Source organism: Erythrolamprus reginae, chromosome 2, assembly GCF_031021105.1.
Source record: "Erythrolamprus reginae isolate rEryReg1 chromosome 2, rEryReg1.hap1, whole genome shotgun sequence".
NCBI lineage: Eukaryota > Metazoa > Chordata > Lepidosauria > Squamata > Dipsadidae > Erythrolamprus > Erythrolamprus reginae.
In genome coordinates, this window is record NC_091951.1 from 184147365 (window position 1) to 184166487 (window position 19123).

At 43.8% G+C, this 19123-nt stretch overlaps 1 protein-coding gene across 2 annotated transcripts in view; it reads left to right on the forward strand.

Moving 5' to 3' along the window:
* The first annotated feature begins 10727 nt into the window (after positions 1-10727).
* CTDSP2 (CTD small phosphatase 2) overlaps positions 10728-19123 on the forward strand; it is a 68246-nt gene continuing 59850 nt past the window's right edge. The window contains exon 1 of one of the 2 annotated variants that reach the window (XM_070740725.1): positions 10728-11357. In XM_070740725.1, coding sequence (XP_070596826.1) covers positions 11294-11357 — 64 coding nt within the window. In that variant the 5' untranslated portion in view covers positions 10728-11293. The remainder of the gene's footprint in view (positions 11358-19123) is intronic. The other variant, XM_070740724.1, reaches the window with a different exon arrangement.

The following is a 19123-nucleotide window of genomic DNA, read 5'->3' on the forward strand; positions in this document are numbered from 1 at the left end:
ACTCCTAAATCCTTCTCTTCTGAAGTTTTTGCTAACACAGAACTGCCAATGCAATACTCAGATTGAGGATTCCTTTTCCCCAAGTGCATTATTTTACATTTGGAAACATTAAACTGCAGTTTCCATTTCTTTGACCATTTATCTAGTAAAGCTAAATTTTTTACTACTGGTTCTGTGGGTAGGCACAGCAAGGAAACGATACTGCAAAATCCCCATTCCCTCCCCACTCAGAGGTGGTATTGCTGGTTCCCTGAACTACTCAAAATTTCCACTACTGGTTTCCCAGAGCCTGTCAGAACCTGCTACAATCCCAAGCTCTCTCTTAAATCTAATTGGGTCCATCAGTTTCCTGGGGTGACCTGATCTAATAGGTCCAACTTTCCTGTGGAAGGGCTGATGCCATCATTAGATCATTCTCTAAGGCTCACCAGGTTGTGATCTGATGATGACAGGAGAGAAACTATCTCCCCCAATTCCAAAACACCCTGCCATCCTTCCAGCAGAAAAACGAAACTTTATTATCAGGCCCTGGATGTGTTGGGAGAAGCCCACATCTGTCATAGTAGCCAGGGGCTTCTGAACAATCTGAGACGCTGCAACCAGAGAAGTCAAGTAAGCATAGGCCATAAAATCATATGCTACAACGTCCTTCCTGTCAATGACTACCTCAACTTCACCCGCAACAACACACGAGCACATAACAGATGCAAACTTAAAGTAAACTGCTCCAAACTTGACTACAGGAAATACAATTTTAGTAACCAAGTAGTTGATGCATGGAACTCACTACCTGACTCTGTAGTAACCTCTCCTAACCCCCCAAAATCTATGCACTGTTGATGTCTCCTGATTCCTAAGAGGTCAATAAGGGGCATGCATAAGTGCACCAGCGTGCCTTCCGTCCCCTGTCCTTAATGTTTCTTTTATTTTTTACTAGTACCTTGCATATAAATATTATTATATCTAATTTTTCTTATTTTTTCTTGTTTCCAGTACATCATGTATATGAATATTATTATATCTTTACATATCTCCAATACGTACTTGCCGAAACAAATTAATAAAATAAAAAAATAAAAAATAAAGTTGAAATCTCCCAAGACCATAATCCTGGGGAACTCCACCACCTACCAACTCAGGGAGTCAAGGATCTCAACTCAGGGAGGTTGCTTTGCAGCAGAGAAGCTGGTACAATAACAACAGTGCCCAGCTTAACGAACAGAGTCTTGTACCCAGCAATATGAGGATCAGCAACCTTAAATGCCTCCTGGGTATCTTGGACAACCACTGACACCCCACCAACTCTGCCGCACGAATCCCTGCGACCGGTTAGGTCCCATAGAGTTGGCCTTCTCCGGGTCCCGTCGACTAAGCAATGTTGTCTGGCAGGACCCAGGAGAAGAGCCTTCTCTGTGGCAGCCCCGACCCTCTGGAACCAACTCCCCCCAGATATCAGAGTTGCCCCCACCCTCCTTGCCTTTCGCAAGCTCCTTAAAACCCACCTCTGTCGTCAGGCATGGGGGAGTTGAAATTTTCCCTTCCCCCTAGGCTTATAGAATTTATACATGGTATGCTTGTATGTATGAGTGGTTCTTTAAATTGTGGTTTTTTAGATTGTTTTTTAATATTAGATTTGTTTACATTGTCTTTTTATATTGTTGTTAGCCGCCCCGAGTCTTCGGAGAGGGGCGGCATACAAATCTAATAAATACAAATACAAATACAAACTCTACCTTGGGGGCATGGCCAGTGCCACGCATGGAACTCAGTGGAACACATCTTAGAGAGGGGAACACACACACACACACAGAGCCGTCACACTCAGGTCTCAGTAATGCACGCCTGATCACCCTTTCACTGACAGTCTTCTGCCATATCCCTCACTACTTGTCACTATCCGCCTTCACAACCATTCACATAATCGCCTTCCCGAGTCCATTGTTAACCAATCTGAAATCAATCCACCTCTTCTAAACTCCTTAGCCTCCATACAAAAACAACCCCCTCCCTCCAAAAATGGGGATGTTGACAGTCCTCAAACAATGGTTCCAAACATACCGATCGGCCGCGCGGCATTTTGCATCGTCTCTTTTACCGCATGAACTTGGGAAAATACCACAAGCGAGCTCTCTAAGCTCCTCGTAGGGACCCCTGGAGCGCAGGGAAGCTGTCATTACCCTCTAGACATCTCCAAACAAAAGGAAAGAGTCTCTCTCCTTGCTTTGTGAGACAGAAGGGTCCGGGCAAAAAAGAAGAGGGTGAACTCTTCAGGGGTCAAGGAGGCAGGGAAAGGAGGAGGAGGAGAAAGGGTCCGTTGGGCTCCTTACTGTGACCCATTCATCTCCAGATGGCCTGGACAAGCCCATCTGTATCTCCCCGGGGTCACGCGGGCCAGTTCCTCTGCTTTAGAAGGGTAACTGTTCTTGACAATGAGGCCAAAGGGCAAAGGCAGGGAAGGGGGCTCCTGCCATAGGGGAAAAGCCCCATTGTCCCATTTAGCCCAAGGCCAGCAGCACCAGATGTGCAGGAGAGAGAGAAGGAGAGGGAGGGAGGGAGAGGGAGAGGGAGAGGGGTATGAATGATCACCTTCCATTGCTTCTATGACATCTCTAGCTGTCACTTCAATGCTAGAACACGAGTCAAGCTAGCTGGTCTTCCCATAGTAGCAAAACAATCACAATTCCAATGGAGTCCCACCTCCCTCCCTTGGATAATCCATACTTTTACATTTACTTAGGGCAGTGTTTCCCAACCTTGGCAACTTGGAGATATTTGGACTTCAACTCCCAGAATTCCCCAGCCAGCATTTGCTGGCTGGGGAATTCTGGGAGTTGAAGTCCAAATATCTCCAAGTTGCCAAGGTTGGGAAACACTGCTGTAGAAAGTTGATTTAGATCACAACCAAGACAGGACATATAGAGGGGATGGGGGTAGGAATAGCAGAATAGCAGTAGATAGGCCTGAACCTTGATTTTGTAAGCCAGAATTCTTACATTCCCAAAGGACTTTACTTCACCCTATGTCAGAGCCGGCTTCTTTTGCAGCCGGATCTCCAAAAGCTGGCTGGGGAATTCTGGGAGTTGAAGTCCAGATATCTTCAAGTTGTCAAGGTTGGGAAACACTGACTTAGGAGGTCCAATATTTTTCTTTTCTGGATTTCCTGCTTATAGCAGCATAGTTATCATAACTGGTGGATAGAAACATTTATGTCTGATTTTATTTGATCGGCAATATAGCACAACCCTAGATATGTTTACTTTGGTCAGTCTCTATCCAAGGCTAGTTGATTTCATGAATTCACCACCCTTAATGTTTTCTTGGCAACAGCACGGAAGTGGTTTGCCACATCGCCTTCTTCTGGGATATATATTTATCTTCCCAGTCTAGCCTACAGCTTTCGGTATTTCCTTAGAAGTTTCTACCCAAGGACTCACCAGGCTGAATATTGCTTAGCTTTTGAGACAAAGTCAGCAAGGCATTATCTACCTGATTGAGGTCCACCAGTGACTTCCTTGTACAACTTAAGAGACTTGTAGAGTTTAGAAAGCTTATTTTAAAAAGACGAAGTTTGTGAAACTGAATTTAAGGCTATCTTTGATGTGATACGGACTTAAAATGTTTTTTTTTTTAAAGATACGGATTTATATGTGTACTAAAGAAAGAAAAAACATGTGAACAGCAGGAAACCATCAAAATAAAAACTAAGTTGGACTTCCCTCCCAAATATATCCGCCTAAATAAAAAAAGCAGTTTGACCAATAATTCTTTGTTTACTTGCCAAAGAGTAAGCACCATTTCATCCATCGGAACATCCTAGATTTACGTTGTTCACCCTTTCTGCATGGAAAGCCTTCCTCTACAGCCATGATTAAAAAGGCATTTAAATCATTTTGCCTCTTGCAGGGAGGAGAAATTTATAAAAATATATAATAGCATTTGGAGGAATTCTATATTAGAATAGAGGTAATTCCTCGAATCATGACCTGATCGAGCTCAAAATTTCTCTCCAGCATAGACTAATAGAGTTGGAAGGGATCTTGAATGTCTTCCAGTTCAGCCCCTGCTCGAATAGGAGACCTTATACCAGTGATGGCGAACCTTTTTTTCATCAGGTGCCGAAAGCATGTGCACGCATGGTATCACACTCGCGTGAGTGCCCACACTCATAATTCAATGTCTGGGGGAGGGCAAAACAGCTTACACTGCCCCCCCACAGGCCCTGTGGAGGCCGGAAATGGCCCATTTCCTGAGTTCCGGTAAGCCCGGTAGGCCCATTTGTCACCCTCCCCAGGCTCCAGAGGTATCCCTAGACCCTGGGGAGGGCGAAAATGCCCTCCCCGACCCGCCCAGAGGCCCTCTGGAAGCTGATAATGCCTTCCCGGAACCTCTGCATGAGCCAAAAAACAGCTGGAGCTAAGCTAGGGCAACAGCTCATGTGCCGGCAGATATTTATTTATCTATTTATTTATTTATTTATTTATTTATTTTTGTTTATTTATTTATTTATTTATATTTGTATGCCGCCCCTCTCCATAGACTCGGGGCGGCTAACAACAATAAAAAACAATATAAACAAATCTAATATTAAAAGTAGTTTAAAAAAAACCCAATTTAAGAAACCAATCATACATACAAACATACCATGCATAAATTTTGTAAGCCTAGGGGGAAGGGAATATCTCAATTCCCCCATGCCTGATGACAGAGGTGGGTTTTAAGGAGCTTACGAAAGGCAAGGAGGGTGAGGGCAACTCTGATATCTGGGAGGAGTTGGTTCCAGAGGGTCGGGGCCGCCACAGAGAAGGCTCTTCCCCTGGGTCCCGCCAGACGGCATTGTTTAGTCGACGGGACCCGGAGAAGGCCAACTCTGTGGGACCTAACCGGTCGCTGGGATTCGTGCGGCAGAGTTGGTGGGGTGTCAGTGGTTGTCCAAGATACCCAGGAGGCATTTAAGGTTGCTGATCCTCAGATTGCTGGGATTCGTTCAGCAGAAGGCGGTCCCGGAGGTATTCTGGCCCAATGCCATGAAGGGCTTTATAGGTCATAACCATGCCTCTGTGTGCCACCTATGCCATAGGTTCGCCATCACTGCCTTATACCGTTTTAGAAAAATGGTTATCCCATCTTTTTTTTTTTGAAAGCCTCTAGTAAAGGAATACCCACAACTCCTGAAGGCAAGCTATTGCTAAATATTTTTAATGCCCTTGTAACTTCAAACAAAGTTGAACTACTGTATGAATCACACATAAATGAACTATTGTAAGTTGATGACTACCTGAATAAGGTAAAATGTTATTCAAGTCACTGTTGACATGGAGATACAGTTCTCTTGACTATCATCTGGAAGTTCATTTTGCAAATCCTTTTTTCCAAGAGGATTGCTTGTTTCCCTGTCTAGCATACAGTCCCAGAATTCCTTGGTGGTCCCCCATCCCAGCAGTACTCAGGCTCAAACCTTCTAAACGTTTGAGCCCAGACATGACCAGCCAGGTGCTGCCACCTGCTGAGACATTTCAGTGGACCGGTCTCTCACTTTCTCTTTCTCATTCACACATCCACACACACAATACAGTATCATGGGATTTGGTATTATACCTAGCTAGCTTCACACCTTGTACTAAATTAAAATGCGCTGTAATTTTGGGTTACGTAGCTTCTTGAAGTTAGGTGTGAAGTGTTCCTATGGTTGCTTGTTCAACAAACCGTGGTAAAAGTCAGACCATGCAATGTGGGAATCTAGACATTGAAATAAATCAATGATTCATTTAGATCAGGAGTTTCCAACCCATGGACTTCATGCAGCCCTGCATAGCGAGTAATGTGGCCCTACAAAATCATAAACTTTTAACATGATTATGTAATTTTTAGCATTTTTTAGCAATACTATGGTATATCTTTTATTTGTTGCCCAAGACGACAACTCTTCACTTGATGCAGCCAAGGCAAGCCAAAAGGTTGGTCGCACTTGGATTAGATCATTGTTTATTCTGGCAAGGATAGAGCAGTGGTCAGCAACCTGTGGCTCTGGAGACACATGTGGCTCTTTCATCCCTTTGCTGTGGCTCCCAGTCTGTTCTGTCTTACACGGCAACCGACCAGCAATTAACCTCCAATTAAGGCTCAGACACAAGGTTCCGAAGTGAAAGAGTCTATTTACAATAAGGTTTGTTGAGGATCACAAACTAGCACAAAGGAATATCTTTTGGCTGCCAAGGTTCAAGTGGGAGGCAGAGCTGATAAGCTAGATTTCCAAACAAATGTTTTCAAAGCCAAAATTATTCACATAATTCTTTAACCCCTATAATTGTCCAGAACTGCAGCAAGGTAGGCAAAAACTCTTAACGTGCTCTTTTCCTTCGATGGATCAAACGTTGATTTTCTGCAAAGCGAACCTCCCAACTCCTCCCCCTTATATACACCCAGGGGTGGGCAGCAGGCAGGACAGGGTGGAACACAGTTCCACCGGCGGAAATGAAGATTTGTGTGCAGCTCCAGCTGATTGGCGGCTGTCACTTCCTGGATTACTGGTCTCGGCTTGGCTCTCCTTTTTCCCCCTGCTGCTGCTGCTGCGTCTGTACCCCTTGCTTTTTTCCTCTTTCTGTCTTCCTGGCCTCGGACGACCTTCCCTCTCTTCTGCCGGGCTTCCCTCCAGCCTCATGAGACCACCTCCCGCCTGAGGTGCAAGCAGAAGGCGTAGGTGGAAGTGGTGCTGGCAGCATTTATGCTTCTGGCAGCACCCGTTTGCCTAGCTACCCAATCTGAGGCGGGGGGGGTGACCCAGGAAGGAGAGCGCGGGTACGCGAAGCAAATTGTCACCCCAGCGAACAACACTGGTAAGGTTGTAAGTCGAGGACTTAACAGTTCACTTGAACGATGATGATCGTTCAAGCCACTCCCACCTGATCACATGGCTGGCAAGCCCCTCCTTCCCAGTCACATAACCATTAAGCCACACCCACAAAATAAGTCACACCCATAGTGGCAGAAAAAAATTGGGCTGCCCATTACTGTATACACCCTGGGAGTACAGACTGTGCATAGCTGTGCTCAAGTCCTCCTTCTGAGCCTGCGTAACTGCTCTTGCCTTCCCCATATCCTTCTCACTCTTGCATCCTTCACTTGCTCTTCCTCATCAGACCCAAGCAAAGCCACAGTTGGGGGTTCTATAGTCTCTGTAGGACCCTCATACCCTATCTCTCCCTCCTCCTCTCTGTCCGACTCCTCTGACAGCCACACAGGCTGACCATGCCCAGACGGACCTGCTTCATCTGGCTCAAAGTCTGTTATCAGAGGACCTGGCTGCGATCCAACAACACAATCCAGGTTGGCACCACAATTTTGACAGGAGCTTACCGTTTGTGGAGATGGGGTGGGGAAGCAGGGCCCACCAGAAGAAGACTATGGCTAGGGGTGGGTTTTCCGGTCAGCTCCACAATTGATAGGGCTTTCGGTTAGGACTAATAGAAAAAAAGGATACCACGCTAGGAAGAGACTCTATGATGGGGGAACCAGACTTCTGGTCAACTCCAGAATTGAATGGGGAGCTTCCGATTAGGAACTTTGTGGCTCTTTTGAGTTTTTAAGGTTGCCGACTCCTGTGATACAGAGTAAATCAAATCTGTTGGTAGACTCGATTTGCAGAAGATCAAAACGATAAACCCAATTGCATAATTGTAACAGTTAAAAACTCCTCCCACCCTCAACCAAAAAATACCCCTTCATATTATTCAAGACTCAAGAGTATATTTTTTGTGTGGGAAAGGAATGAGATTTTATATTTAAAATAAATTTCCAGGCCCATAGTTCTGTAATAATGTCTTGCCACAAGCTAGATTTGGCTAATGCTGGGGATCTAGTTATAGATCCACCAGAAATAATTTTATATAGACTTAATCAGACTTCTCCAGAATTTCAGAGATGCTTTCTTCCGGAAATTTGGCCACTGAAGTTATTATCTTCTGCATACGTGCAAGGTGTGTGCATGAGCAGCCTCAGTCCTGTGATATGGCAATCTAAGCTAACTACAGAGGAATGGCACCAAGGCATAATAAAGATATGTACTGCATAAAGGTATGTAAACAACCATTCCCGTTTTGCTGATTCCACACTGCAAGGCCTAACCCCAGGAATATGACCTGCTTGTGGGATATGCTCCAAGGCGAGTGGCTAGCTTTTGTGGCAAAGAGAATGCAGGACTTTTCCTCTACCAAGACAATTTTAGGGGACCTACTTTAAGGCCCCATTCCAGCACTTCCTCATTGCTAGGGCTGCTTCCTTTCCCATCCCAAAGAACACCATCAGTGCTCTGCCTTATATTTTTCCATGGAAAGGTAGAAGCAGATTTTGGAGATCCAGCTGCAAAAAGAAGCCGGCTCTGACATAGGCTGAAATAACGTCCTTTGGGAATGTAAGAAATCTGGCTTGTAAAATCAAGGTTCAGGCCTTTTTACTGCTATTCCTCCCCACACCCCCTCTATATGTCCTGTCTTAATTGTGATGTAAATCAACTTTCTACAGCAGTGTTTCTCAACCTTGGCAACTTGAAGATATCTGGACTTCAACTCCCAGAATTCCCCAGCCAGCATTTGCTGGCTGGGGAATTCTGGGAGTTGAAGTCCAAATATATTCAAGTTGCCAAGGTTGGGAGTCCAAATATATTCAAGTTGCCAAGGTTGGGAGACACTGTTCTACAGCTATTGCTTTGGGTCATAATTTGCCAATCCAATTTTATTTCAAATATAACAGAAAACTGTAATGTAGCCTCTCTAAATGTAGTATCCTTGGTCACAAGTTGGAGATTGCTGTTTTATTTTTCAATGGTGCCTATATCAATTCTTTCCAGATCCTTTTCCCGAAAGTTCCTCTCCTCCATCAGATGAAGCCAGGGAAAGGCCCTGATCCGGAATAACAACTGCTACAATCCAGACACGGAGAGGACCCACAATCTCTGCAATATGCTCCTTTGGTGTTCTTATGTAACGGTGTCAACTCAGCAGCCATTTTTTTAAAGCATTTCGTCCATACTTCCAAAGTTAATTTGACTCTGCTCAATGTGTTACAGCAAATACACACATGGTATGTATTTACATACCAAATACAGAGTGGTATTTACTAGGAGACGCAAAGCTGAATATGAATCATGAGTTTGAATTTCAGTTCTGACCAAATGTTAACTCTGCTTGCTTTGGAGCTGAATGTCAACAGAGATGGAAAAACAGAAGATTGATGAACTAGCTGATCCTACAACAGCACTCAAATGGACATAGGTTTGTTGGGGGTAAGATGCCGATTCTGTAAACTGCTTAGAGAGGGTTGTAAAAGCACTATGAAGCGGTATATAAGTCTAAATGCTATATGCAGTTTGCCTGCTGCTTTTCTTTGTTTGGTTTCTTAGGAAAGAATAGTTAAATACTTGGTTCCTCAGTCAATTACGCCCTTTGCCATTTTAAAACTCTTTTATTTTTCCCAAATCCCCAAGCATGAGAAGAGAGAGATACAGAAATGTGACCGGAAATAATGAATAGTAGTGCCGTTTTAACCCATCTAAAACCAAACGGGGAAACGAGTTAAGGCTGAGGTGTATATATATATATTGGGGGTGGGGGCTCAGCTATATACAAATTGCATATATTGTAGTAAGGGTTTCATCTAATAAAAAATTACCAAGAGGTGGAATAACCACCTGAGATTGAAGGCAGGAAGTGGAAAGAAGGATGTTGCATACAAATGCAATAATACAAAGCCAACCTGAAATGTGATCTAGTCTATTGCATATGAATAATGATATACCTACACTAAGATGTATTGAATGTAGAGAAAAATAAAAATTGGAAAACAAAAAAGTTATCAATTTCTTGGTAGTTCTTCCTGCTTCCTGTCTACAAATACATCCGTCTTCTGGAAAAAGAGGACAGATATAAATTAATTAATATCAGATATTAATTAATTAATTGGATTTATATGCCGCCCCTCTCCAAGGATATATCAAGAAGAAACAAACAGATAAGACTACAAAATGGGACGGCCTTCATGGTGAATTTACAAGAGCAGAGGTATGGTTTCCTGTCCAGTTTTAAAATAGACTTTCAACTTTTGTTTAAAAAATATTTTATTTATTTATTAATTGGATTTATATGCCCAGATTAATTGGATTTAACGCCCAGATCCTCGGGAAAGGCGCCGATCTAGTTTTTAAGACCCCACTGGGCGGGCCCGTCTAAGTACTAAGCTGGTCTGCTTTTTTATTTTATTGTTTAAACTCCAAAATATAGTCCAGTAACGTCTTCTTGGGGTATATACAGTACCCGAGGAACGGAAGGCTCGGCTTTCATTCTCCCTGGAGGGCTGTAACATTCCTTGCCGTAATTATCAATTTTATTTTCTTCCCCCCTCGGAGGGCGTTGCAAACCTCCCGAACGTCAACTTCAAAACCTTCCAGTTCCTCTCCTACACTCCCTCCCCCCCTCCTCCCCAAGCAGCGGTGCCTGTCGGGAGAAGCCAGTCGTCCTCCGAAAGGCCGGCAAGCCCAAAAGGGGCGTGGCCACCCCTTGCCCTCCCTCTTTCCTCCGGCGCCTGGAATGTTTGTTAGGTAAACACCGCATAGTAGAGTTTTTAGCCACGCCTCCTTCGCTCTACCCCCTTCGCTCACCCTCTCTCTCTCTCCCTCGCTCTGAGCCAATGGAAAGGCTGGAGCGGTTTCAAGGCTACTCCCTGTGTAGAGGAGCCCCTGGACTGGTGGGAACAAAATAACAAAAGCGTCGAAGGTTGCAAGAGTAACGGGGCTGCTTTTCCTCCCCCCCGCCGCCGCCTTCCTCGCCTTGACTCCCCGTTTTGGGACCTTTTTGCACGGCGGGGGTCCCGTTTTGTGGCAAGGAAGCGCCGAAAGGAAAGCGAGCTAAGCCTCCGAAGCGGGAGGGGGAAAAAAACTGGTTGTTGATCTGGAAGGAGAGGACTGGAAACCGCCTCGGCGTCCTGTGCGTGTGTTGTGTTGTGTGTGCGCGCTTGAGAGAGAGAGTGAATGTGTGTGGGGTTGCCCCCCCTTTACACCTTTGCTTCAGCCCTGGATTCTCCATGTTGGACCCGATCTGAGGAGCATCTACACGGCCGCCTTTGCAAAGAGCTTGCGCCTCGGCTCGGCCGCTGAAAGGAGGAGCGAAAGCGGACGGACTCCCTTCTCCATCGCGCCCATTCCTCCTCTTGCTTCCTCTTCCCCCTCCCCAACCCCACTCCTCCTCCTCCTCGGATATTTCCCTCCTCCGGACTCAAGGATCCCCAGGGTCTGTGGGATTGTTAGATGGAAAGCCGGTCTATCATCACCCAAGTGCAGAGGGACGACGCTTTGGTCTTTTCGAAACAAGGTAAGGGGGGGGGGGGGCAAGTCGAAGTTAGAAACTTGTTTTCGTCCTAGCTGGGGAAGGTGGAGGGAGAGGGAAGAGACACCCCCCTTTCCCCCCCCCACTTCCATTAAAAACAAAAAGTGCGCGGGTGGTCCACTACTACTCGATCGGTGCAAAAATAATATAATAAAAGGAGGAACTCTGAAGTCCTGGCGCCGGTGGAAGATGTGTGTTTATTTAAAACAACAACAACAACCCGCTTTCCTTCCAAATTATGGGCATTTCTTCAGAGAAAAAAATCCCCCCTCCGCGTTCTGATGTATCGCGTTCGCAAATGTCAATCAATCCGTTTGGATTTTTTTTTTTTTGGCGGGGTGGGGTGGGAGAGGAGGTAGCGACAGGTCCGTCCGAGGACTCTCCTCCCCTCCCTTCTCCAAATGTCGAAGTCGACCGGGCCCTGTGCCCGAAGTGGTGTGTGTGTGTGTGTGTGGGGGGGGTGAACTTGGTTTCCCTTGGTTGCCTCCCTTGGGAACGGCCTTGTTTCCCCCCCCCCCCGGTCCCCCCCGTTCCCGCGTCTTCCTCCCACCCCGCCTGGTCCGAGGAAGGCAAGTGGGGTAAAATTGGGGCGCTTCTTGCATCGACGTCCCGCTCTCTTGAAGGAGGAAGGGAGAGAAAACTCTCCGAACGTTTGTTTTTCACCCTTCTCTCTTTCCTCTCCCCCCTCCCCTCGCTTGTAGCTCTTCCGCGCCTGCGTAGCTAAACAGGCACTTGAATCCCTTCCAAAACGTTGCTCTTGAATCGTTTCGGATCTCGAGCGAGCGAGTGGGTGGTGTGGGGTTGTTTTTTTTTTGGGGGGGGGGTTGTACCCGCACCCCCAAATCTTAAAAATCCCAAATCTCCAGAGTCCTTTGGTAGTTGGGCGTCATTTGAATCCAAATAATAAATAAATTAAATAAACAAAGTAACATTCGAATCATTTTTTAGTTTTATTTTTTCCCCTCAGGTCTTTCCCTAGCGTCTAAAATGAAGACGAAGCCATTACGTTGACGTACATAAACACACACACACACACATACAAAAACCCCACCGCCACCTCTCTAAACCTTAAAAATGTATAAAAATGTATTAATTAATTGGATTCATATTATTGTTCTGTTTTTGTACTTGCTGTGAGCCGCCCCGAGTCCTCGGAGAGGGGCGGCATACAAATCCAATTAAATAAATAAATAAAAAGACCGAAAGTGTCGATGACGGCATATCCATATTTCTCTGCGCCACGACTTTCCCTGCTTTACAACAACGTTCCGGGGAATGTTGGTCGTAGTACTACTACGAGGGGGGGGGGGCGCGCTTTTGAGGTTGACGATCCGGATCAACATTTACTACGTAGCGAGGAAACGGGGCTACCGAATGGGTTACCTCCGGATAAGTTTTTTTATGCCACCATTGGGCGCAGGGAGAAATGCCCCTTTTGTGTTTTGAGACTTGTAATTTTCAATATCCTAAAAAAGGAGAAAAATATATATTGCTTCCCTCTCTGGAACAGGATTGGGTGGGATCGTTGCAGTTTTATTTAACGTTACCACCTACTTAGGTTGCTTTTTCTCCTAACCTCCTCTCTCCTCCCCCCCCCTCCATCGTTTGTGCTGGTGTTTATTCAGCTGATGTTGGCTAACCAGATTTTTCTGCTTCCCTATTGGCCAAAGGACTCCCCCTCCCCTTGCACCTTTTTTGACAGAAAGGGTCTTGGGGAGAAAGCAAAGGGGAGATGGGGTGGGGTGGGGTTGGAAGACCCTCTTCTGGGTGTCACTTAATTGCTCTCCAGTTGCAAAGGTCCTAGATTCGGTGTAGCTACCTATGCACGCTCCCCCATTTACCGGACGTTCAGGAGTCGATTCCACCTCCTTCCTTAGTAACCTTGCAGATTTACATGCAGCTAAATATGCAAAAGTTGTCCCAGATGCATTTGGGCAGCTCTTTCCCAAACTGTTGCCTTCCAGGTGGTTTGCCAACTGTGGGAGTTGCGGTTCTATCAGGTTAGAGAGCAGGCAAGCTTCTGAGGCTTGGGCATACCTGCTCTTCATTGAGGTGGAGAGGGAATGAAAAATGGAGTTTTGTTTTCTATATTGTGTTCTTAATTTTCTGCCGCCTCTCCCCACCTGGTATTAGCTGTGACGAGTCCAGATTATTTTATTCCGAACTGCTTCTGATCCTTTTGCATTTATGGCGATTGGTGAACGACGATCTTAATCGTTGATAACATCGTATTATTTTGTCACAGTCTTGATAAAAGTTTGCCAGATCGAAAAAATGGGATGCTCTGCAGTGCCGCAGAGATGGTTTTGTTTTATGATGGGATCTGAATCCAAAAGAAGAGGTCGTCCATTGAATTCTCTTGAAATGGGTCTTTGCAAGAGGGGGGGGGTTTGGGAAGTTCTTATTTGCCAAGAACCCAAACCTGATTACCTGAGTAGATGCAGTAGGTGTCAAGAAAAGTGAAAGGGGCTGATTTGGAGAAAGCAAAGTAATCCTGTGCATAATGACTCAGGAGGAAGACCCACAAAACAATAGGTCCTTAGAGTAAGATTAAAAGGCTGAAGAGAGGAGGAAATAGCTTATGTTAAAAGATTTGCTTTGGAGTAAAGAGCCACACATAAAATTAAATTGGTGCATTTAATGAAATGCTTGATCACATACTCCCCCTACCCCACCTGCTTCTCCTCAGTGCTTGGAACAGGTTTTTTTTTAAAGTCCTCTCTTTTCAGGGAAATGGAGGTTTTGGTGGCAGCCATCCAGAGAAGCTTGGATATGGAAACCTCTGGTGAACAAACAAGATGCAAATTAAGCTAAGGCCTTAGCAGGGCCTGCCAAAGTAGATTTAAGCCCACTAACCAGTTTCCGAATACTGCAGCTCTCCCCTGTAATTTTAACAGGCAGCGTTCTCTGCAATCTTTGTTGATCAAGGAATGTGAACAAAGGTTTGTAGGAGGACTTGTTGATAAAGGCCTTGGGGCAAAGCCTGGGGGCTGGGTGCTTTTTGTTAGCAATCTATATAGATGGCATCAAATGGAATGCAGGTTGTTTTTTACTTGATGGATTGGCAGTCAGGTGAGGATTTCTCCCATTGGGAGAGGATCCTGGATTCTGAACCAGGTCTAGTTTCTGATGCTGTTTTTTTTAAAACTGACAGTAAAAAAAAAGCAGTATTTAAGGCATAGGCTGGTTGGGGGGGCATGAGTTCTAGTTCTGTTTTAGGCACAAACTGAGCTGGATGATCTTGGACAAATCATTTTCTCTCAGCCCTAAGAATAGACAATGGCAAACCATTTTTGGAAACCCTTACCAAGAAAACTGCAAGAATCTGGTAGTCTTCAAAAATCAAACAAAATTGAATAGAAATGTTACTGAAATGCACTATAGCAATAGCACTTAGCAATTGGGCATATATCATTTCGCAGTGCTTTACAGCCCTCTCTAAGCGGTTTACACAGTCAGCCTATTGTCCCTCAACAATCTGGCTCCTCATTTTATTGACCTCAGAAGGATGGAAGGCTGAGTTAACCTTGAGCCTGGTGAGATTCGAACCACCAAATTGCAGTCAACCTGCAGTACTACATTCTAACCACCGCACCACAGCTCTTCCACTATAAATGTTTCTGTTTTTAAAACAAAAGAGAGCCAATGTGGTCTAATGGTTAAGGTACCAGGCTAGAAAAAGTGAGTCTACGATTTCTAGTCTCACTTTAGACATGAAAGCCAACTGGGTAACCTTGGACCAATTGTAGTCTCTCAGCCCAATTCACCTCGTCATGTTGTTGTTGTGGGGAAAATAGGAGGAGGAAGGTATTTATTTGTAAAAAAATAAAAAATAAAGGTACAGTATTTAAATAAAATAAATAAAATACGCTACTGTCCATAGGAAGAGGATCTGATGGCTCCATGCTTAGTTTTCTAAAAATGGTTTTAAAAAAAGAATAACATTGAAACTTCTTCTCAATTATTTCAAAATTAACCAGCAAGAAAGAAGAGAACAAATTGGTAGGTGATTGTTTATAATCTCTGTCCCTCAGTTATAGAACTGGTTTTTTGTTAAAGGTCACCTTTAAATTGGAAGGGTTTAAGCTCAAAACAAGTTGATGTTGATATTTAGAGACGGTTGTACGAATTATTTTGTGAAACATTGTGAATTATTGCAAATAGCTCTGAACTTTAGAGAAAGGCGATAGAAATGAAGCTCAACCTTTTATATTAAGAAGCATGTGGATTCTGGAAGGAAAATGGTGGCAAACTTATTTTTGTTGACAAAAAAGGCATTGCATATCTATAAAAGTTCATCAACGCCGGGCAGATTAATAAATGCAAATTTCAGAAATCAATAGAATCTGAAACGGAGAAGAAAATCCATTCTGTACATAACATGAACAAGAATGTAGTAATTCAGCTTGTATCAATATGTCACAGCCATCCTTATGTCTAATGTGAACTTTGCTACAATTTGCCATGGGGCCTGGGCCTTCAATCAATCCTTTCACATCTCTCCTTTTAGAATAATAATAATAATAATAATAATAATAATAATAATAATAATAATAATAATTTATTAGATTTGTATGCCGCCCCTCTCCGAAGACATTTGGGGGATTTGAAATTGATTTGTCAAATAGAAGGTGCTACTGTATATCATAGTTAGAAACAGGAGGGGCCATACTTACCATGGGCAAGCAAAAATGGGTTATACAAAATATATGTACACAATGCTTTGGGGGGGGGGGGCGCGCAAGGGTTTTTTTGGGGGACAACAGTTTGTCAGAATTAGCATATTTTCAGGATATCCATGAGGGTAAGCAAGCAGTAGGTTTTTCACTGCCCAGCATATTAATATACCAAGCTACAAGAAGAGCTTTTTTAAAAAAAAAAAAAGGATTCCCAAGTGTTCCTAACATTGCTGAGGTTGGGAGGATCGGTCCAGGGCAAAGTCTATCCCAGTTACTACATTCTTTTCTAGCTTTTTGTATTCTGTACTCTGTTGGAGGGAGATCGCATGGATCCATTAAATGGGAATCTTAGGCTGAATCAGCTGTTGCCGTAAGCTCTTTTGTTCTCCTGTAACATGTTAAATTTTGTGCAGGAGTTAGGAGCACAGACTGATGCAGGAAGCTCCCAGGCTTGCAGGCAGTAGTTGCCTCTGAGATTGATCTATTCTAGGGCGAGTAGGGTGACGTCATTCAGGTTTTCAGCTTACCTTCCCTTGGCTGAGTTCACATTCTGGAGCTGGGCATCCGCGTCTCATGTTCTGTAAAACCAAGAACCGCCATTTGGGAGTCCACCCACTCCTGTTCCCAGGAGCCTTTGAACAAAGCTAACATTAGTCTGGTTTAATGGCACGGGATGAATTCTATTTATGAACTGAGGACGTGCTCCTTGCGTGGCTTTGCTTTTTTGTTGTAGCACCCACAGTCTTTTAAAATTAATAACGAAGACGGAAAATTGGTCTTGGGAATTTATTAGGGATTGGTTTAATTAGGATATCTGCCGTCTTTTTTTTTGTAATAGTCTGTCATTTTGTACCATGATTTCAAAAAATAAGAGTTTTTTGGATGGTAGGTCTCATGTGTGTGTGTGTGTGTGTGTGTGTGTGTGTGTGTGTGTAGAAATGTATGAAATGGTGGAGAGAGGAGGATCCCAATAGCCGATGAAGCCAGCGAAGTGCTCTTCCTACGCCCCACAAGGAGGGAGGTTTGGTTTCAGAGCCAAACCGTTTTATTTGAAACGCAGAATTAATGGGAAATGCTTGAACACAGCAGCAAATGTCTTTTTACTGGCTAGCTGCTTTTAGCAGGAGGGCTTTAAGAAATTTTAGAAGTTTGTGATAATTATAGGTTTAAAAAAGAGGCGAGTTTGAGAAGTAAAAGAAGCCTTGGTTTAATTTGTACTGGAATGTTTGGAATGGGATTCTTTTCCGTTTAGGTCATACCATTCGCAGCTTCCCAAAAAGCAAAGGCGTCTCTCAGAGCATGCGTTGATACAAGTTTAATAACCCGAAAGTGGCTGCTTAGAATATTCCCTAAAGAACTTTTTCCTGAATTTGATGGGTTTCGTATTTTTTTTACAGATGTGTGCAACGTTTTGACTGATTTTTTTAAAAGGAAGAAATGAGTACTTTTAAAAAAACTAGTTAAAGAATTCTATGGGAAACAAACATGTGGGTTAAACATTAAGGATGAATACACACATCCTCTCAAGAGATGAACTACCTAAAATTCCAGGGCCTTGTTTGGGTAAGACCTCCAGAGTTGTCAGCAAATTTGATTGTTTAAATGATGGATTGAAAATCATTAACCTTGTGAAGTGAAATCATATAAACTAGGATTAATTAAGGCAGTTCAACTTTTAATTTTTTTTTTTTTAAATGTCTACCTCCTCCTTGGGAGTATAAAACTTTTGCAATAGGCCACTGGAGCTTTTAGATAAGTTGTATACCTGTGAGAGACGCAAACATGCACACTGATTTTTAAAAACTGGTTTAGGCTAGTAATAAAACCTAGGCACCTTGTACAAATGGGTAACATTAAATACTGCCTTTAATGGGGCAGTGGCTTCATAGCATTGGGGTGATGTAGGTTTCTTCACCAATGAAGCTTTTTCCACTAATTATTGTGATGCTTTAGAGCAGTGAGAAAGAAAGAAAGCAAGAGAGAGAGAGAGAGAGAAAGAAAGAAAGAGAGAGAAAGAGCGAGTGAGCGAAAAAGAGAACAAGAGAGAGAGAAAGAAAGCAAGAGAGAGCAAGAGAGAAAGAAAGCAAGAGAGAGAGAAAGAGAACAACAGAAAGAAAGCAAGAGAGAGAAAGAAAGCAAGAGAGGGAGGGAAGGAGAAAGAGAGAAAGACATAGAGGGAGGGAAGGAGGGAGAGAAAGAGAGGAAGGAAGGAAGAGAAAGAAAGGGATGGAGAGAGAGAGAAAGAAAGAGGAAGGAAGGGAGAGAGAGATAATTTTTTTGTCCAAACTTTTTTTAGCCCCCCCCCCCCCCGCCCCGCTCAATGTGCCCCAGGATTTCGTAAATGTAAAAAATGTGCCGCGGCTCAAAAAAGGTTGAAAATCACTGCTTTAGAGGAAAGGGGCAGCCTTATATTCTGCCCCATGTTTTTAAGAGGTAGACTAATGCTTGAACAAAGAGGAGGTAATTGCCTGATGAGAATTGCTAAATGGATTTCAAGCATCCTCAGAGTTATTGTTATAGTTGAAAGGCTCAAAGAAATCCAGCCTTGATTACAAATATCCCCTTCCAAGAAAATAGTTGTACAGAAATTACTTTGAAGAAAATATATTTGATGTCAGCAATGATGTCATGCAAGGACATCCACAAGCAGAATATTCCTTCTTTCACATTTGAGCCAGCAGGGCTAACAGAAGGGACAAATTTATTTAAAAAAACCCAACAGCACCACCATAGTTCTGAAATTCCCTATAGCAGATTTGTACCCCCAGTGGGAATCTTTCACCCAGAATCTTCATTCTTCAAATCCCTGCACTCAACATTTTAATTTATCGACTGAAAAACTTCTCTTCTGGGACCATATTTAAATTTTAGGAGGCATGCCTGCCCAATTCTAATTTGAGATTCTGCTTGTGTGTGTGTGTTGGTGTGTGGGTGTCTCTCTCTCAGAAGGTATCCATAATGGATTCAACTGGTTGATGGAGTTTTGTAAGTACAGTATTAGATCAGCCTTCCCCATCTCTGGTTATCTAGATCTGTGAACTTTAAGTTACAGAACTTTTAGCAATTGTCATA